This window comes from Argopecten irradians, chromosome 5 (genome assembly GCF_041381155.1).
Source record: "Argopecten irradians isolate NY chromosome 5, Ai_NY, whole genome shotgun sequence".
Taxonomy (NCBI): domain Eukaryota; kingdom Metazoa; phylum Mollusca; class Bivalvia; order Pectinida; family Pectinidae; genus Argopecten; species Argopecten irradians.
Genome location: NC_091138.1, coordinates 22,560,386 through 22,587,105, shown reverse-complemented (window position 1 = coordinate 22,587,105; position 26,720 = coordinate 22,560,386). Strand labels below are relative to the sequence as shown.

The 26,720-nt window shown below is 35.6% G+C and overlaps 1 protein-coding gene across 2 annotated transcripts; it reads right to left on the bottom strand.

Moving 5' to 3' along the window:
* On the bottom strand, window positions 1-26,021 carry LOC138324531 (substance-P receptor-like). 2 transcript variants are annotated; one of them, XM_069269585.1, is made up of 5 exons: window positions 25,455-26,021; window positions 4,938-5,377; window positions 2,051-2,155; window positions 938-1,046; window positions 1-384 (listed from the first exon to the last, which is right to left on the bottom strand). In XM_069269585.1, exons 1-5 carry the CDS (start codon window positions 25,834-25,836, stop codon window positions 275-277), a joined length of 1,146 nt encoding a protein of 381 aa, XP_069125686.1. In that variant the 5' UTR covers window positions 25,837-26,021; the 3' UTR covers window positions 1-274. The 2 variants fall into 2 exon arrangements, with proteins under 2 accessions (XP_069125686.1, XP_069125687.1); XM_069269586.1 differs by having other exon boundaries at window positions 283-398.
* Between the last annotated feature and the right edge of the window lie 699 nt (window positions 26,022-26,720).

Genomic DNA, 26,720 nt, shown 5'->3' with positions numbered 1-26,720 from the left:
TGATGTATAGGCAAAATTTATTTGAGTCAATTTGAACAATGTCGAACAAAATATACACAAACACCATGGATTATCATCAAATAGAAAGAGTACAATAAATCCAGATGAAACACAAAGAACGATATGGCGTAAATGATATCCGAGTCCTGTATATAAATATACGTCATTGATAACTCATTCAAGAAAACAAAGTTGATACTGAGCAAATTTCTTTGTTAATGATGTTTGTGATTATCCACTTGATCATACGCACTCGTCACAATTCCTAATGACGTCACACATGCGTGGCGGTGGTCGCTGATAACTCGTAAGTTCCGTACCCCTTACTACTGGAATGGTTCTCCTTATCCCTGCAGGATATACAGCGCCATACATCGGCGAGACCTAGAGTCGAAAAACTGTATTAAAATCAACATAAATGTTTCACAAAACCGAAATGAAGATCAAAATATTTCATAGAAAGGTAAACGTGTTTATTTTGGCGATATCAATTTTCAGTGAAAAACTTATTCTGAACCATGAACGCATTCACAATAATTGCTGTAACTTGCAAAACATGTTACTAGCGTAATTTCATTTTTATCGCAAAGTGTGTAGAGCGAAAATAATAAATCATCTAAATTTACAGTAAATGATTATATTATATAAATTTTAAGATATATGAAAACTGTGTGATATATCTATGGTATGGTGTTAAATCGTGACTCTCACATAAAATATTCGTCGGCAATGGGAGAAAGTGTACTAAGAAATATCACTTAATATGTTATTGCTTGTGTCCATAAAATTTACTTACTATTACTTAATACGAATTTATGCCTATTCTCATGCCACCTATAGGCGATCTTTTATGTCAGAAATTCAAAAGAAGACATTTCTTATATACAACACCAAATTTGTGAAGGCATACGTGACGCCAAACAGGTAATTCACTCACCACGTTTAAAATTAGCATTGAATCCTGCGTAGATGAGCGGGTTGAGAGCACTATTGGAGTAAGCCATGCAATACCCGGAGAACTGCAAATCTCGGAACCATTCCCCGAGCTGTGGAAATAAAGAAAAAGGCTAATTAGGAGACAAAACTGATAATTTTATGCAAATTGACCCCTATTATCGCATGTCAAACACTAATGTTGTCGTCGGAAACTCATTATTTACCAGCATCTTTATGTAGCAGTTTACAATTGTAACACTCTTGGTCTAGACTATTGGCCCCTTGTGGGCTATGTGAGAGATATTGTGGTAAAGGATTAATCAGGTGTTTATTCAATCAACATGTGTCTACTTGTCACCAAAACAGGTATCAATTGATGGTGACTAAAGTCTTTAGACAAGGAACAAACTAACCATTGACAAACAACTTTATTTGGAAACAGTCCTTTGTAATGAAATATATAGTCCAGGATAGAATTGGTTTGTGGTAACGTATTGCAGGCACAAGCGGTGCCCTAATAATGACAAGTTTCCAAAATAGAAATATTAACCGACATATAATTATGATAACATTGATGTAAATCCGCAATGAAATTGAAATAAAAGTTCAAAATATTGATTTCGATAATGAAAAGGTTACCAGTAAATAGAAATATTAACCGACATATAATTATGATAACATTGATGTAAATCCGCAATGAAATTGAAATAAAAGTTCAAAATATTGATTTCGATAATGAAAAGGTTACCAGCTGGATTTTCGGATTATTCAATGCGGAATGTACTTTATTTATCTAAAGATTGCATCACTACAAAATGGACCAAGAGATTCAATTTGTTTTCTGTTTGGGACTCCAGCCGTATTGGTCTATTATAAGATTAATTGATTATAATGATACATTCCAAGTCAAAGTTAATTTATCATTATCTTCTGTATCAAATTGCATTTGGTCAAAGCAAAATACACTATATGTAAATTCCATAGAGAAACACATGTGGACAAATCGGGTAATATAAAGTGTGTTTCATTATAAATCATTGTCGCGTGTATCTGGCACGGTGCATGACACAACATAACAACATGAACCATGACTATTGCATAACCTTTGACCTACCCTTTGTTCTTTGTCTGGTCGAAGTTCGCTATAGAGTAAAATGATTTGACATGGAAGCCAGCAGACGGCAAATACTACCAGGATCACAACAAGCATCATGATAACCTACAACGGAAATACACTGAAAGTCACTAAACAGCATCATACTTATTGTAACGTATTGTGGTATTATTATACCTCAAGTAAGAATCCTGCATTCTAGTTGGTCGAGGGATATTTGGTGTTTCACACTATAACACGGCAATATAATGTCTCCTTGTAAAAGTGCCAAATTTGTTCTTGTCATAGTGTTATCTCATTGAATCATATCGTCGAAGATTCCGAACAAGCATAGTAAAGATGAGGCAGTATAACAAAATATGTAAAGACAAAACAACACGATAAAATTAATCATTAAGTTAAAATTACAGGAATCCTCTGCAGACATAGAAACAAACAAAATGCTCTATTACAACTCACTTCAAAAAAATACAGCAATTTGAAAATGTATTTCTAAGTGAGTGAAATATGGTGTAGGTTCAATGCACTTTGAAATAATTTTTAAGGTTCGATATTTGTTTTCAAAATTAGTCGTGATAATGCATATATATCACAATATAGTTGATATTTAAAATTGAATCAAAGGATGAGAGAAAGAAACTAAAACCCATCGAAACTTTTATCAAAACGGCAAACACAACAAATATGTGGTGACATATTTATGTCATCTTGTTAACTTGAGTTGCCAAGATATTTTGTGGAATAGTTAATTACATGACTAGTTGTGATATTTATGTCCGCAAATTGAGATAAGAGACGACTTGCCGTCATAGTTATATCATCGTGGCTTGGCTATCATTGTATTGAGCTTAGTCGACTCTTCAAGATTTTACTCGACTTTCCGACATAATTATATCAGTAAATCGCTTTATAAATCGACAGTTCAACAGAATTACCTTGGCAAAATAGAGGTAACGTAACCTTAACTAACACGATGGCCGATACAACATAAAAATATTGTGAACACAATAATTAATATATTAAACATATAAAACACATACGGTATAGATATGATAGACAAAACACTAAAAAAAGGAAAAACAAAAGAATATGCATTGTCAAGATAGGATTGTTTAAAAAAAAACAATGATGCAATTTATGAGAGCTATAAGATGATTAGGCTGTATAGCTGTATATAATTGGTAAAACAAAACTACAAACTATTCATCATTCCCCAGAAAACATAAATAAATAACTCATTTAGTGTTAACATATATATATGCGTTGCCAACGCATATGTTTATTAACACTAAATGAATTATGTGTTTATGGCGTTGCTATTCAAAATATGCGAGAGCTAGGGCATACCCAACAAACTCATCTTATCAGGCTAATATGTTAATTGGTAGTGAGCAGATGTTATCTTTGACTAATGCATATTCATTCCAAGTCCATTAATTACAATCATTCTGTTCCCTAGCAGTGTTTAGATAGCTCTTTGTAGGTTAGATATATGATAACAAATGGCCAATGTCTTTATGTAATTGCTAATCAATAAGTTTATCTCTAAACTGTGTTAACTTGGACATAAATAATGGATAGATTCCACACACATTGACGACCACTTACGACTCTCACGTAAGTAGGTTGGACATGAACTACAGCGGTACATTTGACCTGAAACTCAGCCTCTATCTCGCATTTACCTAGTGTTAATACCATTCTGTAGCTCAGACATTCGGGCTCCGTGAAACACGATAAACTAATTGAGCTGAATAACGTTTTTTCGCTCTCTTGTGACAGTTTCTATTTTCCGTAACAGTTATTTTCCGTAACAGTTTTTAAACTATCTACGCCCAGCTTTATAACGTGGAATAGTTGTTCTTGTTTTCCTAACGATAACTTATTTTAATGATTATTATACTTCAACATTGCGTGTGTACATTTTCTTAGAGATAAATTCAACAGGTGTTTGTCGACATCAGAGCGGAAGCCTTGAAAAACTGATCAAAATATATTAGCTTGAGTAGCGACAAAATGGTGAGGTAATGCATATCACTTTCTTAAAAAAGGGGCAAATGTCAGGTTCCCAGGATCGATTATAATAGAAACGACTCGAAAGACCACTAATGTCTTTAGAACAATAAGAATTTCGGGACAATAGCATAGCAATAGAGTATAGGATAACGACTGTAACAAAGAGAAAGCAACTAGTTTTTTAATATTCATCTTGCGTTTGAGTTTCTTTTATTAGGTTTATTGTCCTGTTAACAGCCAGGGTCATTTAAGGACGGTATCCAATGTGTCCATTGTGTTGCGGATTATTGATACCTTATGATTCGGGAGGCTGTGTAGTAGTCGTATTTTCACTCTTAGTAATAATGAGACTCTTGTCCTTTTTATTATTGCGTCAAGGGTTCAATTTAGACATATTATCATATAAAAAAGTTCAAAGTGGGTAAATCAATTGAACAAGCTTTCCACTGAGAATAGACGTTGTTAGACGTTGGCTTAACGTTTTGGTTACTAATAAAAGTGTCTGCAGTGTAAACTGATGAATTAGAAATCAGTACCACTACCAAGCGTCCGTTTTGAATTTGTAATTCAGCTTACTAGTAAAACTAAATCGGCACCTCTTCCTGAAAATAACTTTCGTCGAAACTGACAAAAACTACCACACAGAGGAAGAATGTCTTTGGGAAATATCATTACGGTTGTAGCGTTGAAGAATATAAAATATAATTTGCCAAATTATATAGTATATAATATATCATTCATTTGAAAGGAGTGAGAACGTACGGGTGGGTCTTACATTTTATCGGTAACATTTATTTGTTTGATTATGCAATGGTATAAAGAGACATATTTGGTCGAATGTCTTACATAATTAAGAATATCATACACCTACCTTACGTTTAGTTCTGGCCTGGACTTCAACTCTTTTATCGACAATTTCTCCCGGAATGGTACTTATCCATAATTTCATGATTATTATAGAATACGCAAATGTCATGACAATCATAGGAACAAAGTACAGGACCACAGAAACGATGACGTAATACGCAGCCCTGGACGTATGCTTTGTCACCGTGACATTGTTGATGGTCGTCGTCGATGTTGGAAATTCGTCATCGCACCATTGTTCTATGTGATCTGACCAGTAGCGGACGTTCAACTTCCGGTAAAGGAGTATGGGAATGGTGACAGCCAGAGCACACACCCATATGATGATAAGTGATGTCCGAGCCCGCTTTTCCGTCATATGAGCACGCAATGCGAAGACGATCCCGAAAAATCGGTCATAAGCGATGAGTGTAAGGGAGAGAACACTGGCCACCAGGGACAGCACTGAAAGTAAACCAAAGGTATGAATAGGGCGTACAAATCTAGTTGTCAAAAGCGAAAAACCTGAAAAATAAACGTATTTAAAGTCCCCTAACAACTGGTAAAATTTGAGCTTCATAATCTATAACAATAGACTTTGGCTGAAACAAACGGATAAATTGTCTTTACATGGTAGTTGTCTGATTTTTGTGAGATACGAACATTTTGTTGAGATAAAAAATGATTATTATTTTCTTAATTTGTATTCATACTTTTGTTATGATTTTTATATTTCAAGTAATACGATCAGTGTTCATAATGCTAACGTTATTTGTCCTTTCTGTTTTAAAAGTTTTATGGTCCGAGACAATAGCTAATGTCTGCACATAAAAAGATAGGTTCATGCTTTACAGCAAGTAACTGGCTGAAGTCTTTTACATTTTAGATTAAGTTATAAGTCTCTACACTGTCTGATGTCCGCACTGGTGCCGTTTTATTTGATCATATTACCATTGAAACCAGAAAAATGTGAGTTCCGTTTAAATATCAAAGTTCATCCTTTGATACAGAACTACGTCATTGTTTTTATTGCTGCTGACAGAGCAAAAATCGACCTAGACACCAGATGACGTTAGCCCTGGATCTTTCTCGGGAATAAGTAACACTAGAAGCAACAATTGACTGCAACTAATATCTGATTCAGTGTCCTACAGCCGCGGAGTCGCGAGGGAAATCAGTTATATAATCATTATATATTGTCCGATAGTTCGGTATATTAGTAGGTTTGATCACTCCCCATGTTAGATAAACTTTTCCATATTTTCTTTACATTTCGAGTTATTGAAGAGATCACGAACAACGATGTACATTATGTTTGTCTGTTTCGTAGACGCCACGACTATGGTTGTCGAAATTGCCTGTATACCGTGAAACGAAACAATTGATGATCAGCTTCTCCATAATCAACATAAAATGTCATCGGACATGTGTACAGCATCAAATCTGATCTGGTCACTGGTAACAGACGTTTTCGTTCATTAGTCGTCAATTGCAAACCAGACATTGACCAGTGGTCAAGATTTGCGGGAAGTGGATTAGGTATTCAATTAGGATAGTTTGAAGCACGAGAACTCATGACCTTTCTGGTTTGGACCCAGATGTCTGGAAAGTGTTCAGTAAGACATTAGTTTACAAATATTAAATAAGGCCTAGATATCTCTCACAAGCTCTCTTATTTTTTTTCGGGATATGCCATATGGTTTAAAATTCCATCATAGTGTAGAGAAAAGCTAACACTTGTTTATCAATGGTTGCAATAAATATCGAAAACAAACTGTTGGTTTTATGTATTTGGTTTATTGTCAGAAAAAAACTGTTTGGTCTATCTATTTTCTGGGTTTTTTTTGGTTTTTTTTTGGGGGGGGTATTTTTTCATCTTTCTAAATTTGTTCTTTGTCCTCCGATCTAAACTTTTATGCGTTGAACATTTGATCAGCACCTCATAAAAATAATCAAAGTCACTCAATATCAAAAAGACTGTATACAATCTTCAAGATCAATATATTTTAGGTTTATGAAGTCGTAGACAAAAACGGACGGATATTCTTATTCAGAGACGCGAATGAAGACGCATGCCGCCAAATGTATAGAGACAAACTAAAATATTTTCTATAACCCACTAGGGGTGAACATCAATTCTTCCATGAAACACTACTTAACACCAAAAGCTTCCGCGTGATTTGTTGAACAACGTATATGCCAGCATAGTGGGTCGCACATCTTCACTTTACTAATACTGTAACTAAATCACAATCAAACGTCAGTTCCTGGTTTTCCTATTCATGGGGGTCAAATTAAAATCAATGAAAAAGACGTCAGCCCGCACATTCTAAATCATTTATTTATAGAATTGTTAGCTCCGATGAATTGTAAAGGTGTTGATTTAAGACTAAGAATAACATTTAGTTACGATACTGCAGTTATAGCATCATAAACTCTATTATTACGTTGTTGAGACACCCAGCAAGGAATACAGCAAATTGTCTTTATGGTAATGGACCATGACGTCATTACAATTTACAACAGAAATTATACGATTTCACTTTAAGCCATTTGAATTTCAAACCTGAAATAATTAATTATAATACATGTACTATTTTATCAGAAAAAAATCAGAATATCTCACTCATTAAAGAGTCATCCTTACAGTGTATGCTGAAAATTAGAAATCACCAATGACTTTTCGATTTTCATTAATCGTTCGGAAAAATCATAGATAATACTTAAAATGAATCAATTGCTGTGATAATAGTTACATATCAGTGTTTTAATGTCAAAATATTCCAGAAGTCTGTTCTCGGATTGTCAGATTTCTCGTTATAAAATTGTCCGAAGTTTTTTTTAAGCAAAAAAAAAACTTTAGTATTCGCCGTGTCAATGACATGTTGGCGTGTTCTGCCATCTTCGTCATGTTAGTTAGCGGTGTTAATTGACCACACGGTCTTCCCACCACATCTAGTAACCAAACAATCATCAATTAGATTTCTCGGACACTATCAAATCGGGCTGGCCCTAGCTGAGCCTCGACCGCCTCGACATATATCTTAACATACAGAATCGATAGAGGTTACGTATATGGTATTTCACTAACTTATTGACTCCCACACATCACACGTATATTCTATTTGTGGCGTGACATCACTAAAACTTACTACCCATGAGGATTACCAAATCTCGAATTTTTTTATTCTGAAAACGTCACGATTATAAAAAAAAAGTGTGTTGGTTATAGTGCGTACTTACATACTGCCTCTGACGTAAACCAGTTTACTAACTCGTATAATCACAATTGAGAGGACATATTGCTATCAATCAAATGTGATATACTGAACACAAACATAGGTGTAGTATGTAACATCAACTCCTTGTCAGTAACACCACAGTACCCACTACCTTCTTGTCCTCTGATACAACAGAAAGCAATACTGTGTACCGATATTGTTCTCATACTTCCCAGTATCACATTCATTTGTCTGGCAAGCATTACCTAAATGTTCGAGTCAAGTAAATAGCCCTGCATTATAGGTAATTGGAAAATGGGAAAAACGTTTACGTCTGAAAAATTACTAGTTCCATATCATCTACAGAGGCGAAGAGATAAGATGTTGGTATAACACAGATAAATTGGATATCCCAGGACGAACACACTGAGGGTTAGTAGACCTCAGCGTACGAGTTTCTAATTTTATCTTAATGCTCTACTTGTGAAATACAGTATACGTTATAAAACATATACATATTTGATATTGAGATATCTTTTTCAATCTGTTTTCTCTCCCACTATGCCCAGACGGAGTTTTTGTTTTAAATTGAAGTTCCATTATTCCAATACGGATCGTCTGAGATAGACATTCCATCACTTTATAAGCTAAAGTGTTGTTGAGACATATTGCTACATACATCTAGAAAACAATTGGCTTTGGAACCAAATACTTAGTTCCCAGTGCTAATGTAAATCTTATATCCAATTGAAAGAGGTAGCATGCCGTAATATATATTGTATGTATCTATATTGATTTGTTGTTGCCACAATTTGGCACGTAACTGCTTTGATCGAACCGTGATATTGTAAATACGTTGATATTGCAAATATTGCCACAACGTTATGTACCTAAATCACGGGGTATGACTTTTTTATCCTTGGAAGTTTTCCATGTTTTATAAGATCGTTTTTATCCCCCGAAGTTTGCTTATTGTGGAACCCCTATTCCTGTGTTTCTTCCTTCAGTTTGAATTGTTTGGTAATTATTAGTTATCATTTTTGTTTTTATTTTCATGGTAGGGCGTAAGAATTGTACCTGTTGCCCCTATTGCATGATCGTAAAAGGCTATCTTTTTAGCCCACCATCAACAGATGGTGGACTATTCAAATCGCTTTTTGTCCGTGGTCCGAGGTCCGTCCTTCCGTCCGTCCGTTAACAATTCTTGTTACCGCTATTTTTCAGAAAGTACTGAAGGGATGTTTCTCAAATTTCATACGTAGGTTCCCCTAGGGCCCTAGTTGTGCATATTGTATTTTGGGACCAATCGGTCAACAAAATGGCCGCCAGGCAGCCATCTTGGATTTTGACAATTGAAGTTTGTTACCGCTATTTCTCAGTAAGTACTGAAGGATCTGTCTCAAATTGCATGTGCAGGTTCCCCTAGGGGCCTAGTTGTGCATATTGCATTTTGGGACCGATCGATGAACAAGATGGCCGACAGGCCGCCATCTTGGATTTTGATAGTTAAAGCTTGTTACCACTATTTCTCAGAAAGTACTCAAGGGATCTGTATCAAATTGCATGTGCAGGTTTCCCTAGGGGTCTAGTTGTGCATATTGCATTTTCAGACCGATCGATGAACAAGATGGCCGACAGGACGCCATCTTGGATTTTGACAATTGAAGTTTTTTCCCGCTATGTCTAAGAATGTACTGAAGTGATATGTCTCAAATTGTATGTGCAGGTCCTTCTAGGGGTCTAGTTGTACATATTGCATTTTAGGACCGATCGGTGAACAAGATGGCCGACAGGTAGCCATCTAGGATTTTGATAATTGAAGTTTGTTACTGTTATATATCTCAGAAAGCAGTCAAAGGATCTTTCTGAAATTCATGTGTAGTAATATGTAGTTAAAGCTTGAAAAGCAGAGAAAAGATCCCTCTTTCCTTTGTCAGACAAAGATCGTTCGTAGGTGGGCGCCAAGATCCCTCTGGGATCTCTTGTCTCTTCTTCCTTACTTCATGTGTCCTAATGCCTCCCTTGGCACCGCCTCACTTTTGGTCTTAAGTTGAGCGCTCGCCCCTGTGAGGAAAGCTCTGGGTCCTGTCCCCTGGCCGAGACACACCAATGTCTATAAAAGTGGTAGTTTCTGCTTCTGTTGAACGCTCAGCATACAGGGAGTGGGACGCCTCGTTCACCTTTTATCTCGACGGATTGCTATATTTGGATAGATATAATATTCATTTGTTGAAAAGACAAAGGTTAGTGGTGGTTCTCGGTGGTCAGTCTGAATCGGAGATGACCTGGCCCGATACCACACGGTGTCGGCTTATTCCACGTTTTGATATAGGACTGCGCTCTGGCCCTAAACCAGACATCTGTCTGTCATAATGTCTAAGTCTGGTGTCAGGGCCAGATTATCTTGGGCTATGTTGCTTGGTGTCGTCGGCGGCATGCTTCAGTGATATAGCACTATAAAAAGGGCAACAAATCCATTATACAAGAAGACACAACAAGAACATACCGCAGTCTCCCAAAACTCGCACCTCGCACTTCACACAGGCTACACACTGCATACATGGGAGGCCGTCCTTACATTACCCTGACTGTTAATAGGACGTTGAAATAATCAAACAAACAAACAAACAAACATGTTTAAGATAGCAATGTTTTAGTTTCCATATCTTCAGTGTGTTATTTACCAAAATTATCGTCATGTGATACAAAGGTATACCTAACGTTAAATAATTTGCTTACAAAACAAGTTACAAGACATTGATAAAAATGTGATTTTAAGCAGTTAGAATGTACCCGCATGTGTCATTTCCGGTACAGTATATAGGGGACGGCTAGCATTCAAACAACAATAAACTGGCTAGATAGTATAAGACACTGACATAACGAATCAGAGGATGTTTTGAAACATAATACTATATTATTTTTTTATTGTTTTATTTTTTAATGTTTGTTAACAAAAGCATCTGTCCACTTTAAGCTCTTTTCATTTTATACACGTGATGTGTTAAGTATGGATGTAATTTTCCAAATACATTAAAAGTATGAAATTTTAGGCTCAATGCCACAATACTGATATACAGATTTATTACTCTACAGAAAGGGTGAATACATGTCTAGATTTGCATAGGCACTGTTTAATTCGAATTGGTTGAAGTGATTGCAATCTTATTTTGTTGTATATTTAAAAAATGTAGTTTGTGTTGTCTTGTAAATGCATATTAGCAATACATCAAAAACGACATTTTTTTTGGAAACCAATCATTTGCCATTATAATTTAGGTTTAATATATACGAATGTTGAAGGAGGAGTGCCATTTAAATAGATTGAAAACAAGATATATTTCACAAGTATATCAATAATGTATCTATATTTATACTAGCAAAGATCATAAGTTAATTTTTTTTTATTATTAGTTGCATTTCATAAGTTATACTTAAAGATTCATGAAGTGAATTCATTTAAAACACCCACGCACACTTATAAGTGAATTGTTAGATAAGATAATGTCTACAGACGGTGAACCATAGACATAAGTAGTGAACCATAAGACATTGTAAGTCAGAGTGACAACACGATCATATAAATATCGGAGCCATGTGACAGCTCTAAAACCACGTGATGTATATAGACCAATTGGATTCCGGTATAATGCAATGTCGTCCCGTAAATCTAACACACAGCATTAAGGTTCTGTTGTATCACCAAACAGTAAACCATGTTTTAAAAATATCAATTTACCTAGACACTTTCAGATGATAGATTAGCATTGCTAGAACTCGAGACAATGACTTTTTATGACAGGCAGCGTCTGTTTAAAACTAACGTCAGCTGCTTTTAGCTGTGTGATTCCAAACATCAATCTTTCGTTTATTACTTATTTCAAATCAGCAATCTCAATTATTTATTGCAAACTATAATTTCGAACTCTATTTTGACATTAAATGTGTTCTGTTTCTATTAAGCCTCCCTGATAAAGCTTAGAAAATGTGAGTAATTTACAATTGAAGATCGCGGCCTTGTTTAAATGACGAATGTTAACCTTCAGATACATGGCGAGGGAAGTTTATTCATTATTTTTCTGATAGTAATGTGATTCCTTACCACACTACTTAAGAAGGTGATGCTGTTTGATAACTGAAGATGATGGGTTCTACTACTACCGAAGTAAGAAAATTACTATCATACATAATTGCTTTTAGAGATTGAACGTTATCATTGTGTCACTATAACCAGGTTTACTCCATTAGAAAGTGTACCATAAATATAATCATTTCCCTTATATCTAGCCGACTTTATCTCTGCATTAAGACGGTCTCACTTTGTTGGCCTCTAATTCAGCCTACGTTCCCTGTAACAAAGTAAACAAGTATCTCTAAAATGGTAGTTTCAGCTTCTATATCACGCTAAGAGATGTGACCGATGTCATTGGATCGGTGGAGAAGTATTACTATGAATAGAGAGAAGTTTCTCTAGAAACTACCAACATTCCGCAAATAATCGTAACTGTTGATACAACGAAGTACAACCAAACGTCTCATATTAAAACGTTTGTTTAACGGAAGAAAAAACAACGAATGTGAAGAGAATGCTCTTTACCTGCAGAGGCATTGTATAGTTCAGTGAACTTGAGTACTTAATTCAAGGAGAAACATAAACCATCTGGATTACACAAATGCACTTTCAGTTGTCATGTTTAGATTATAGGTCGTTGAGGCATTAGTCGACTAAAGTATTCACTGAAGTGTTTATAACATACAAGCATTCCTTTGGTTACTATCCTCTTGTCTATCATATTTAACCTGAGGTGGTGGAAGTCACCACGAAACTATCATATAACAATTGATTGCCACCACCAAAGGGTAAATAGTATGGATTACAGCAGGGTAAACAATGATATGTTTGTATCATTACATAAACATTTCAGCACCAGTTTTCCAAGTGAATTTTTAATGAATACAAAAAGCACTTCACGAACTCTTTAACAACGTACAGAGAAACTGCCTATCATATTGCCAAATGTCACTCCTAGCCCACATCACATTGTAGTTACATTGTATATCGTATTGTCTTTTTTTATTGCATCCAATCATTAATCATGTTTGTCCTCTTGGTGAAGACGTCTGTCATCTGAAGTTTTGGACCACAGAGAACAACGCCAATGACATTCTAGCGCAATTTGTGTGACATCACCTTTACTTATAATAACACGCAATTCTCAAGAAATCTTCGCCGTTTCCTACGGAGCTAGACAGCAATGGAGAAACGTTTCTAAAATTGAGCAATATAACATCTCGAGCCATGCAATAAAACGTCCCCATGGAGCCGTGCAATATGCCTATAACTTCGAACTATGCCACGGAAACAAAGCTTGATCGAAAGGTCGAGATGATAGTTGAAAATGTATTTCCTCATATTAGTGTAAGCAAGTTATGTAATAAAGCCTATTTCACATTGTAAAAATGCTATATCCAAAAGTACTTTAAAGTGAATAGTCGGGCAAAGAAAACCAGTCTAAATGCGTTCATTGGCTTTCCAAAAGTTCTCACTTATTAATACGACGGTCAAGTTATGCTTAGTTTCCCAGTTCTGACCATTAAAGTAAAGAAAAATTGAAAGCATTGAAAGCGAGGCTGCGTGGAAATGTAACCACGGACATAGTGAGCCGGGAAGACGTTTTAGAATTCCAATACTTTAAATTAATATTTCGTACGCAGACAGATTTTGGCGAGAGATTTTATTTTTCTATTTCATAAGAAATTATACTGGATACATTCACACCATTTTTACCGACTTTAGCCATCCTTGCCCGACTGTTCACTTTAAGATATTTTGCTGTCAAGCATATTATCATTTTGTCAATAGTGCTGCTATATCTAACATAACACCACTTGGTCACCTGTCTGATATTATTCCTTTACTAACCACAGGTGTTCGTTTCTAATATAAGTATAAGTATAATACTGGGTCAAGGTCTATAACTCGGCCGGCCATATAACACTACCCAATTTCAGACAAAGTATGATTATTATCCAACCGTATAGGATATAATAATAGAAATACTCTCAATCGACAGCCAGATAATTTATCTTTAATTTGGTATATGATACAATATATATCATGCCGTTTAAATGTCACTAGGTATCCAGAAACATCGAAAAACAGCCAGATTTCAACTGGTCGGACACTGTGGTGTCCTCCGATAAACACGCTAGGGCTCTAATGGGTAGTTCAAAAACCACTGCATGTCAACACTTCAGCTTCATAGGAATTAAAGTTTGGTAAAAAAACAAACTTACCGGTATGTTAGTGTTTATCTATGTACCATCCATTTGCGCAATACAGCCTTTTGAAATTTCCGATTGAAAAAATGTGTGTCTCTAGCCGTCATGTTGATATGTGTGTAGTACATTTGTTTTCTCGGCGTTGATTGGTCAATTAATTTTCGAGAGCCAATCAACGCCGACAAAACAAATCTACTGCACACATACTTACATGGCGGCTAGAGACATAATTTTTTTCAATCGCAAATTTCAAAGGGCTACGTTAGGCAAATGGATGGTATTTATCCAAGGATTTACTAACCGGTAAGTTTGTTTTCTACCAAACTTTCATTCTTATGACGCTGAAGTGTTGACATGCAGTGGTTTTTGAGCTACCCATTAGAGCCCTGGCGTGTTCATCGGAGGACACCACAGTGTCCGACCAGTTGAAATCTGGCTGTTTTCCGATGTTTTTGGATACCTAGTGACATTTATACGGCATGATATATATTGTATCATATACCAAAATAAAGATAAATTATCTGACTGTCGATTGAGAGTATTCCTATTATTATATCCTATACGGTTGGTTAATAATCATACTTTTTCTGAAATTGGGTAGTGTTATATGGCCGGCCGAGTTATAGACCTTGACCCAGTATTATACTTATACTTATATTAGAAACGAACACCTGTGTACTAACTATTCATATGTATATCATCGAAAATACCCCTTTACAAAATCAATCATGCCTTTTTCCTTTGTATTCTTATTTGACTGTTTTTGTGTATACCTGTCCTGTAAACGAGTCACTGCTATGTAACCATCCGGAGAATAAACCCGCCCCCGCTTAATGGTCACCGGTATAGATCCTTTCAGAAAATATACCCTATCAATACCTGATCGTAATGATTGATCCCTTCTGAGAATAACCCCTCATGTTAACTGATCGGTGTCGCAGTCATTTCCCTTACAACACGAATAACCGGAAACGAGCGTCGCAAAGTTCTACACATATTTATGCGGAGCTATCAGACGCCTGATCAATGAAAATCCGACACGAACTTGTTTTAAATTGCTTCAGGAAATAGCTTTCCATTTACACGTCCTACTCAATGATCAAGTTGATTCAAGTCCATTGTGGTTCCAGAATATGGCGAGAAGTTAAAGAAATGCTTGCTGGTAAATCTGTACAAATATGGAACATAGTAATTTGTCAATAGATAAACCGTAAAACAAATATAGTTTGGAAGAATAGCTACACAACATCTTTTGTTTCAAACGTATCCATATGTATTTGAACATAATTTGTTATTCTACAAGATCATTTAGTGTTGAGGATTCGATCCATAAAGATATTGCTGATAATGTTATTTATAATGCTCACAATGTCATAGCATTTTTGTATATTACCGGATGGGTGATACCAGGTTAGTTCATCCAACGTTAACACTACTCACATTTAGCCACACAGATTCCCATTACTCTATTAATAATCATGATCTGCATTATGAGTGAATCAATGCAGCCTAGAATTGATATAGCACTACCTACGTACATGATTGGGAGTGAATGTTTACCAACACAAAGTTAGTCCGCGGTTGAAAATTGTCACAGTCGTTAAATGAACCAGTTTAAATATGAAATTAGATGTATACAAAACATTTTAAACGTCTGTATCATAAATGGGAAAACTGAAAAAAATGACTGTAAAAAGTGATATTTTGCTTCTTTTTAAAATTATTTAGGGACTTTTTTATCACATTAAGATTTGCTGATAAGGTAAAATGGTTGACGCGGGAAATCCAAATATTCATTTGCATATCTAAAATATATTTCACTGTAAAATAGTGAAAATACAAATAAAGGATTGTTATATTGCAATTATTGGTAATATAAATGCAATTTGGATGGCAGATTCATATTCATACGCTCGAATCCAAAGCCATTTTATGAATATACCTTCCTAATATCAACACTGACGTGACAAACCGTATCGCAGGTTATTTTCGCGATTAGAACTAAAATCGAGAAATTAAAATGTTAGTTTTTTTTAATTTTCACAATCTGGCTGTAAGGTGATGTTGTAATTCAACATTTATGAATATTTTACGGATAACATTCATAACAACGTCCCGCGAAATCGTGAAAATATCATTCTCATTAAAATAACCAGCTACAGTATCACCTGCGTGTGCTCAAAAAGGTATGGTCACACGCAAAGTTCTTGCTCGTGCTAAAATGCATTGCAGGTAAATAGTCAAGTGACGTATTATGAATCTCCCATGTCCAAAAATGATTGTCAATAGTAGTCTGTTCCATAATCATAGTCTGCATAATAAACGGCACATTTATTCCTTCATAGTACATGTAATCGCTGCGAAAATTAAATTGTATTGATTATAATGACTTATTCATTCTGATATTTTCCCTATGTATACAATGTATGCGATATACGAAAAAAAGTGTATCGTTCATTATTATAAAGGACATCACCTTTTCTATTTACTTTTTTATTATTTTTATTTGGGATTTTATTTATTTGGTATCACATGTAATTCAAAATATCTATTTGATATGACAAAATAAATTATTTCTGTTGCTTGTAAAACTAAAAACAACAATCAGACCTGGTAGGTGAGTCAAACATTGAACCTTCAGCACACGGCGCCACGTCTCAACAGTGTGAGCTGTTCTGACATTACTTCATATCGATATCAAATTAAAATATTGTATCAAACCGGTTTTTCTCATTTTTCGGCATTAGCGCATCGGAGGACCACTTTTAGGAATAGTATGAAAGTATATTTTACTACGCTGTATTAAATGAGCCATAGTAAAATTTGTACTCTTATGCGCTCTATGTAAAAAGTGATTTTTTATACACGAAAACCCCCACCAAAAGTCACAAATCGCACGATGATGCAACATTGTGGTCATCAAACTACTTTTTACCTAGTAAGATCATTTATATATTAGATGTGAAGTGTATGTATTCAGAAACTTCATACTTTGATTTTTTGGGGGGATTTTGAAAACGGTCACCTTTAGGTAGAAACGGGCCGATATCCGCCAAACCTTTCTGCGAAGTAGCCCAGGCATTTGACCAGAAGGCTATATTTTTTACATTCCAGCACTCCCTTTTACGGTATATCGATAACATCTCACGTTGGCCTGGCAGAGTTATGTCAACCCTCGTATAAGAATTTTGTTGGCCGAAAGAAGACTTAGTGAATTGAAAAATTGTTAAATTTTAGTTGATTTCCAGGATTTCCATCGCGCCATCACTGCCGGAAGGTCGCTATGCGACACAATTGATGGGTCATCGACACTGCATGACGTTATGTTTTAGTACGTGTTATCAGTCTTACACCCCCTGTGTTGGACGGAGATGTTTTTTTCTAGATTCCACGGATATCCTTGTAAAATATCGGTGAAAATAATGCCTGTTATATTGCTGTTTTTCACACACATGCCATATTCTCCCACTCATAGTGAGATTGCCGCCTGGGGACCTTCTTTATTGAGGTGTGAAAAAAACCCAAACATTGGACAGAGTCAATTAGCCCGATGTCCAATGATTTGTCGATTACTATCAACAGTCGGTGAACGTTTTTATTTGCCGATCAACACCGATATCAACACTCACTCAATTCATTCACAATAAAACTTTAGCCATCACTCTATTTATTATCACTAAAACGTTTTTTAATATCGCCATTTTTTTCAAATATCGACGTCATAAATTTTAGCGGGAATAGTTTGGTTATTTACTTTGCGTGTGTTTTTTCTGTGATGCGGGAATACACTTTGTGGTGGTTTTCACACAATATCGTGCTGCGCAGTATTGTCAGAAACCTGGTAATATATTTGCTGTCATTTGATTTCTGTGATTTGGTTTCAACATGATTCTGCCAAGGTTACACGGAGAACCACCAAATTAATCAAAGTAGCTGACTTAAGGCCATCCTACTCTCCAAATTAGGCTGACTTAAGGCCATCCTACTCTCCAAAGTAGGCTGACTTAAGGCCGTCTTACTCTCCAAAGTAAGCTGACTTAAGGCCGTCCTACTCTCCAAAGTAGTCTAACTTAAGGCCATCCTACTCTCCAAAGTAGGCTGACTTAAGGCCATCCTTCTCTCAAAAGTAGGCTTACTAAAGGCCGTCCTACTCTCCAAAGTAGCTGACTTAAGGCCGTCCTACTCTCCAAAGTAGTCTGACTTAAGGCCATCCTACTCTCCAAAGTAGATGTCGTAAGGCCATCCTACTCTCCAAAGTAGCTGACTTAAAGCCGTCCTACTCTCCGAAGTAGTCTGACTTTAGGCCATCGTACTCTCCAAAGTAGCTGACGTGAGGCCTTCCTACTCTCCAAAGTAGCTGACTTAAGGCCGTCATACTCTCCAAAGTAGGCTGATTTAAGGCCATCCTACTCTCAACTTCCCATTGCTATTTACTTTGTATTGCCACTGCTTTCTGCATGATGTAGTATTTTCAAATACGAATCACTCATTAGAATCTTTCATGTTTAATATTTGTGCTTTTCATTTGTGATTTTCAGTCTTTTTGCGTTTCCTCTTAAATACAATTACCTGCTCGTGGTCTTTGGGGTACCTTTGAGTACTGAGTTATGATGGATCTGACCTACTGACTTGACGTATGTTTTTAATTCACAAATTTAATTAGCACAGAGCCCTCGCATTTAGCCGTCAAAATATTCGTCAGTAGTTATCATTAGTAATGGTTTGTATGATTACGTACGGAGGGAGCCCGTGTCATTCAGCACTTCTGAAGATGTTCCTGGCACGAGTACCTTAATGGCGAAAACATGTAATGGGAAATTTAACAAGTAAATAACTATTCATGACAGCTGTTTATTATTATAATGCGTGGATTGTTTATACAATTAACTGTGTGTTAGGTTGTGATAACCTCGTTTTCATAATAACCATATGCATATTAATTTCGGCGATGAACAAGTTCATCGATCAGCTTAAATCTTGTTCAATTCACAACTAACGATGTATAAAAAGTATACACATGCTTTATAACATATATGTATTTATAATTTTGTAATTTTCTGGGGTTAGGCTGCGTCATAATTTGACGATAAAGTTTTCATTTACGCTTTTTGTTGCATATTAATAATAACATTCACCTGAATGGCCTTTTCTGATGATGTGATAATTGCTCTATTTTTAGAGTGTCTATTGCAATTTACATTACAAAGTTATTAAAATTAATATTATGGCATATTATGTATTACAAGCTTTAAGTTTATCATTTCGTTGAATTGTATAGTCTGGATATCCAACTCAAAGCCATAATAAAAATGAGAAGACAAAATTGTATATTCGTCTCGGGAAATAATACACTCTGATTCACTCATACTTGAAGAATGCTATTCGTAAATAAAGGTCGTTATCAACGTCATGTTATTTTCAACGTGAGTTAGGAAAAAGCAAGATATAGTTCTTAAGATATCACTTAATCGCATACATACATGCTGATAGTTCAATAGCATTAACATCATCCAATATACAATGAAGGCTACCTTGTACATTTATAGGTTGTAGATAAACGTATTCGAAGGTGAATGGCGTTACGTGATAGTCCTGACCTTGGTCTGGTGTGGACTAAAAGTATTACCGATAACCAATGAGGATTTCATTTAGCTTTATCATGGTTAGCCCCAAAACATAACTGATTTGTCTTTTTTTAGTGAATTGTATTGAGGTCTGGCCATTATCAAAAGCAGAATCAAAGACAAGGGGCGAGAGAGTCCAGACGGATACCAGGCTTGAGAACGGAGACATTACTGAACTGTTTTGGTAACAAATAAATAGTCTTTGTTCCATGTTATGCATTCAGTTAGAAATGCAATCATTTGACAATTAACAAAACACTTTCACAAAAAAACCTTAATGGGTATTACTGGACCCAAGCATACTACTGACCAAATCATTCCTATATGTGTATGTAGTTGCGCGGTGATATTCATGATACGGTGATTTCCTACAGCAATGGTATTAATACATTAACATAAAAATAACGGATTAAAATCTATTTTATGAATTCTTATTTTTTATTGTATTTCATTGTACTTTTTCCGTATTTAAACATGCCATCAGGATGTAAAGAATATAGAGTCAGAACCGTGTAATAAACTAACTAGGAGTTTTGGTTTCGAGAACAACCTCATATCAGAAAGAATAACTAATTGATGTATTATTAAGATATATCTCCGACGTGACAGGAAAGACGACTCTTAAGATTGTAGTAACAATGCCCCGCTGGACGTACAAGTTCCGCAGGAAGCGTCAAAGTGTCCCCGATGCGTCAGCCGACTTAAATACGACCCTAACAGTGCAGTTTATCATAATTCCGAGATTTATGCTAATTGCTGATTCTCCTTATATGGATAAGTAACATCGCCTGGTTGACATCAGAAACAGCTGTACTCGACAGCTCTTCCTCCGGGACATATTGCAAAGCAGATCTTCTTAGAGCGAAAACCACAAACAGCTCCATAGACCGTTGTCAAGGTGATTCCCGTCGGGACAATGGCGACATTTCCGATGGAAACGGCGTAATCTAGATCTGTCATTGGCCAGTTATCGTAGGCCATTTCTGGTTTCATGGCCAGTCCATCAACACAATAGATTTGGTGACAACTTACGCATAGTGACAAGAAACTCATAAGAATTATAATGCGATTCTGTCATTTCATTCGGATTAGGATGATAAAAATCGTCTGCCTGATGTTTTATAGTATGTCGTAGGATAGCGAAAATCCACAAGACAATGAGGTACCGACGTCGTGTATGGGGCGACATTTCTAATTAATTCTGTGTCTTCAGTATTGTAGTGACGGGGTAATGGTTAGAATGAGACCAAAGGAAGTAGCCTAAAGTATACTTACATAAACAAGATGACCTAAGAGTATAATTTTCTCTTAAATCCTTGGTCCTATTTGGAAATAAAAACGATCACGACTTCAAACTAGAAAATTTAACACATGGCAATCGAAGATTAATCTACTTTTTATTTGTTGTTTATAGAAGATTAGATATGTAAGGATAGGATGGAGTGTTCGTCAGAATATCTTTCAAATTACGATGAAACAAAAGTTAAACACTGTTTTATTTGGAGTTCCATTAAGGGTTTCTGATCCAAACGAATGTACAGTAGAACATTTGCCTGGTATCAGCTCTACAATATGGCTTGGTTGCCTTTTGGAACAATCTCATGACATACAACAGGTTATGGACGGAATTTGAAGAAAGGATTTTCGTCTTCAGAAGACGTAGGATATAGGTCAGATAGTCTGTTCATGGTTAAATGGTAATTGTAATGTCCCATTCTATTTTGGGGATGATTTATTTTACGTTTCCTGTTCTCTTATGTAAACAAAGAGATTGACCGACAGAGCGTTTAGGAAGTTTTAATTTTGGGGTTTGGGGGAGGGGGTTATTTTTAATAATTAATCATACAAGTGAGCTATGAAATCATAAAACTACTGTTTCTTACCATATTTAAAACTTTACAGGTTTAATTATCATCCATTGCAATAACTGAAATATAAGATGAACATATACGTCTCCCAATATTTCCTGCTTCTTGGCTAAATATATGTTTACAGTGATCATGTAACTTTAGTAATGAATTTTTGTTCTAATTGTTTGTTCCAGGCTACATTGTACAACTAAGCTTTGTTCACAGTTTTCTTAATTCCATAAAATATTGAAGAAAAACGATTACAAACATGTTCAATCATGTAGCTTGCAAGTTGGACATATCTTAAATTTATTTAGTTATTGAGGTCAATGTGTAAATGAACTTTTGAAACTATATTGAGAATGAAAACACATGTTACTGGGATAAGTATTAAGCAAACAAAGATAAACCGTTAATGTCTTATATCAGTTCGTCACACTGCCTTTCATCAGTTCGTCACACTGTCTTATATTGTTACGTCACACTGTCGTATATTGTTACATCACACTCTCTTATATCAGTTCGTCACACTGTCTTATATTGTTACGTCACACTGTCTTATATTGTTATGTCACACTGTCTTATATTGTTACGTCACACTGTAGTATATCAGTTTGTCACACTGTCTCATATTACTTTGTCATACTGTTACGTCAAATTGTATTAAATTGTTACGTCACGTTACGCTGTCGCATAATCTTAAAGCTAACTTCGGTCATTAAAAAAATGTATTATTCCGATATAATTTTATTATTCAGTCGTCCTCCTAATTTTAGATTTTATTTCATCAATTGCTCTCAAGTAATGTGACCCTTACACCAAGCGGAAGTTACAATTTCTCGTCTAGTTAGTAACTTTGTGATGATGAAGACAAAAGCGATACATTAACTACCATAATCATGAATCAAATATACGAAAAACGACTGGACAAGAACCATAGTGTACATCAGAAGACACGGATTCAACATCAGCAGCCGTATATATATGAACAGCAGAGGATTAGGTTTGCCATTTAGCGCCCAGGTATCGCAGTAAGCCACAAAATCACTACTTATATCCTCGGAGAAGGAAAAGTTTTTATCTACCGATCGCTATTCGCTATTCCGACAATTTACAAAAATCCGAATCCCATATGTCCCCAGCAAATCAATTTTACCGAAAATCACAGACACAATTACGTAAGTTGGAAAAAAATGTTATATCATAATTAATTTTTCGCACGTTGCTTATAAGATTATGATATTTTATATAACGCCCACAACAGTTGTAGATTAAACTCCATATTTGAGAATCAAATTTATGTTAACGACTACAATCATCATTTATACAAGTCCCCTGCTATTCAGAAAACAGCTTTCAATTTCACATGTGAAACCTGATTTTCTAAATATGTTGATAGAAAATAAAATTATTATCTTAGGTCGTTCCCATGTCAATAGTATGAAATGCAACGTATGTATGGGATAACAGAATTTCTTGAAAGCCTTGCTGGTTTGGCCATACAACTTTTGCTACTCTTTGTGGCAGCGTTGTTTGAAATGTATCCCTGATGTTTAACTAAACGTAGTTGTTCTTTTTTAATCCCCATAATACTTTTAACAAATATTTAGATATTTCTTTTCCCTGCGTGCTCATTCCTCAGGGGATGTTAGCAAACCAAGCTACTCTCGAGTCCAACTGTACAGGCAAAGTGCCTATTCGTTTACCATATAAATTATGGCAGCACTTTCTATTACATTACTGCCATAGCACGAGGAAGTGTTACAACCGTACTCTAATAGCCAAACCGTAAACAATTCTATTGTATAGCGAGATATTGTTGTAACTAGTATGATATAACAATTGTATTTGTAAGGTTGTATTCTTTTGAGAACATAATACCAGCCAAAAGGCTCAAAGTAATGATGTGAGTCACGCTAAGTCCTATTTTACTGGCAGTGAAACAACCAATATGGCAGAGCTTTGACGATAACCAGGTTGACGACAGATATGATAAAAGCCTTACTGCACGAATCATATTATTTATAAGTCATTCATCATCAAAAGACGTCGGCTGGCAGCGGACGACCAGATCTGTGTGCGATTTAAGGAAAATAACGTGTTGTGAAAATATAGAAAAAGGATGCATGCAGGAAAATTGTTTTTATATCTTATATCAATATCAGTAAGATTACTAAATGCACATTACATACTTTGGGGAAGTAGGCAACTCTAATTAGAAAATTAGATTGGACTATAAAATGTATGTACTGCTGACCATTATCTCCGCAAATGTCAGACTCACGGAATGTACTGATGGCATATTCGGCATCCCGCTTCCCCAGCAGGTATCTGGCAGGTGTACTTAGGACACCGACCCCTCAGTCGACTTCCCGTTTCTGACAGGAAAGTGCCACTAATGTCGGCCCTGCATTCGCTAGAATTATAAACGAATCGCAACAGGTAGTTACAGGATCCCATCGACTCTCATCAACATTTATTAAACTAACGACTCTGATCAAAGTTGATCCCCTCTAGGGAACAAAACATTGGAGTAGACAAATGAAGATCATCTTTTATGTCGTGTTTTTAGCATTTATCACATTCTCGACTATATTAATGTACCCTAATACACTTATCAGCATTGTTTCATTGTTAATGGAATCGTATCCTTTGTCGTCGTCCTCAGAAACTATTGCACCGACGATGTCGACATTAGCTGGTTGGTAGATAATATGAACGTCTTAATGAAGATGCTCCACCTCCGAGAGAGCATACATGAGATTCATCATTTGAACAATAATTGGTGTTTAATGGTGTATGTATATATCTAATTAAGACAAAACATCATGTAAATTAATTTATTGACCCTTTGGTGCATGCGTAATCAGTACTTTATTCCATATAGGATATAGTGCTAAGGATTTTTTTCGGGATGCAATTAATTATTCTTTATATTTTTAACTTGAATTAAAATTAGAAGCTCAAACTTTTCAATGGTGGTAATGGTGTAAACTAAGTAACTTTTGTAACGGAAGAAAAATACAAAATCATCTGCTCCTTTTTTTTGATAGTGAAAAAATACAATTTGTCAGCGATGGAGCATCTTTAACGGGGACTTTGGTCATTTAACGACAACGATCGACGATGACGATGATGACGATAATTTGTATTGCATCATAAAGATGGGTTTTCTTATTGTTGATAAGGACTGTAACCATTGACAATAAGCCAAGAAATAAAACTGTAAGATGATAATATCCTACATCACAATTACGCATTGGGAAGATCATTTATTGGAGGCAAAACATGCGTAGTTGAAGTTCAAAATTTTATAATACACGCGATAAGAATCAATATACACAAAATATTTAAAAAAAATACCAGGCCATTACATTCAACTTAATTTTCGAAGAAAAAAAGATTACAGTAATACGATTTTGATAAATACTCTCACTTTTCAGTGAATGTTATCAAATAAACTACGGTATCTATTTTGATGGTTTTCCAAATAACTTTTAAATATATATTTGCTAATTGATATTTTTGTTGTTGATAAAGCGATACAATTTTAATGTCTACTCACCTTGCATGAAAGTGTTGAACTTGCAGAAGAAAGCCCCGAGTACCCAGTCATTTGTTAGATCCTCAACTAAAGCTACCCAGGTACAGGATACAGTGACCATAAGGTCGGCCACGGCTAGGTTAACTATGTAATAGTTGGTGGCGGTGTGCATCTGTCTGTTTCGGAACACAATTACGATTATCAGAATGTTCCCAATCAAAGAAACAATAATTATACACAACACAAAAACCACTTTCACAATAATCTCCCAAAGTGGAACGTGTTTGATCACATATAGGTCATAGTAAGACATGTTTCCGATTCTATCGAAATAATCCTCATACTGATGGTATATTTCAGTAATGTTAGCCATATTGGAGCCTGTCGAGTTGTCCATCATCATTATAATTATAATGCACTTCGACAATGTTCGGCAATACTTATCTATATTATAAATCCACAAATAAATATAAATAATTGATTAGTTATCTACACCGCTAATTTAGCGCAAGAGTTTGGACAAGAACTGTAGTGTACATCAGAAAACATGGATCCCAATAAAAGCACGTGTCTGTAAGCACGCGGAGAGTCGCGCGCTCTCACTGCAGATTCAACATCAGCAGCCGCATATATATATATGAACAGCGGAGGGTTAGGTTTGCCATGTAGCGCCCAGGTATCGCAGTAAGCCACATAATCACTGCTAATATCCTCGGAGGAGGAAAAGATTTTATCTACCGATCGCTATTCGCTATTCCGGACAACCTGCAAAAAATCCGAATCCCATATGTCCCTGGCAAATCAATTTTACAGAAAATCACAGACACAATTACGTGAGTTGGACATTTTTATATCATAATTAATTTTCTACACGTTGCTTATCAGATTACAGAATGTATAATATTTTATATAACGCCTACATTAGTGATATTCTAAATAAGATGTAACTGTGTTTACATTTTCATATCGAACTAGTAAACAACATATTTACATATTTTGGATATTTACAGTCGACATGCTTTGTTAAAGTGAATAGTCGGGCAAAGAAAACCAGTCTAAATGCGTTCATTGGCCTTCCAAAAGTTCTCACAAATTAAAACGACGGTCAAGGTCTGCTTACGCTTCCCAGTTCTGACCATTGAAATAAAGAAAAATTGAATGCGAGGGTGCGTAGAAATGTAACCACGGACAAAGTCAGCCGGGATGACGTTTTAGCATTCGTATACTTTAAATTAATTTCTACGTACGCAGACAGATTTTGACGAGAAAGTTTATTTTTCTATTCCA

Coding starts and splice junctions, on each gene's coding strand:
- LOC138324531 (XM_069269585.1), bottom strand. CDS start 25,836: ATGATGATGGACAACTCGACAGGCTCCAATATGGCTAACATTACTGAA. Junction 5,378..25,454: donor GTTCAACACTTTCATGCAAG/GTGAGTAGACAT, acceptor GTTTACTTTCAG/TGCTGTCCCTGGTGGCCAGT. Junction 2,156..4,937: donor AGGCCAGAACTAAACGTAAG/GTAGGTGTATGA, acceptor TTTCCGTTGTAG/GTTATCATGATGCTTGTTGT.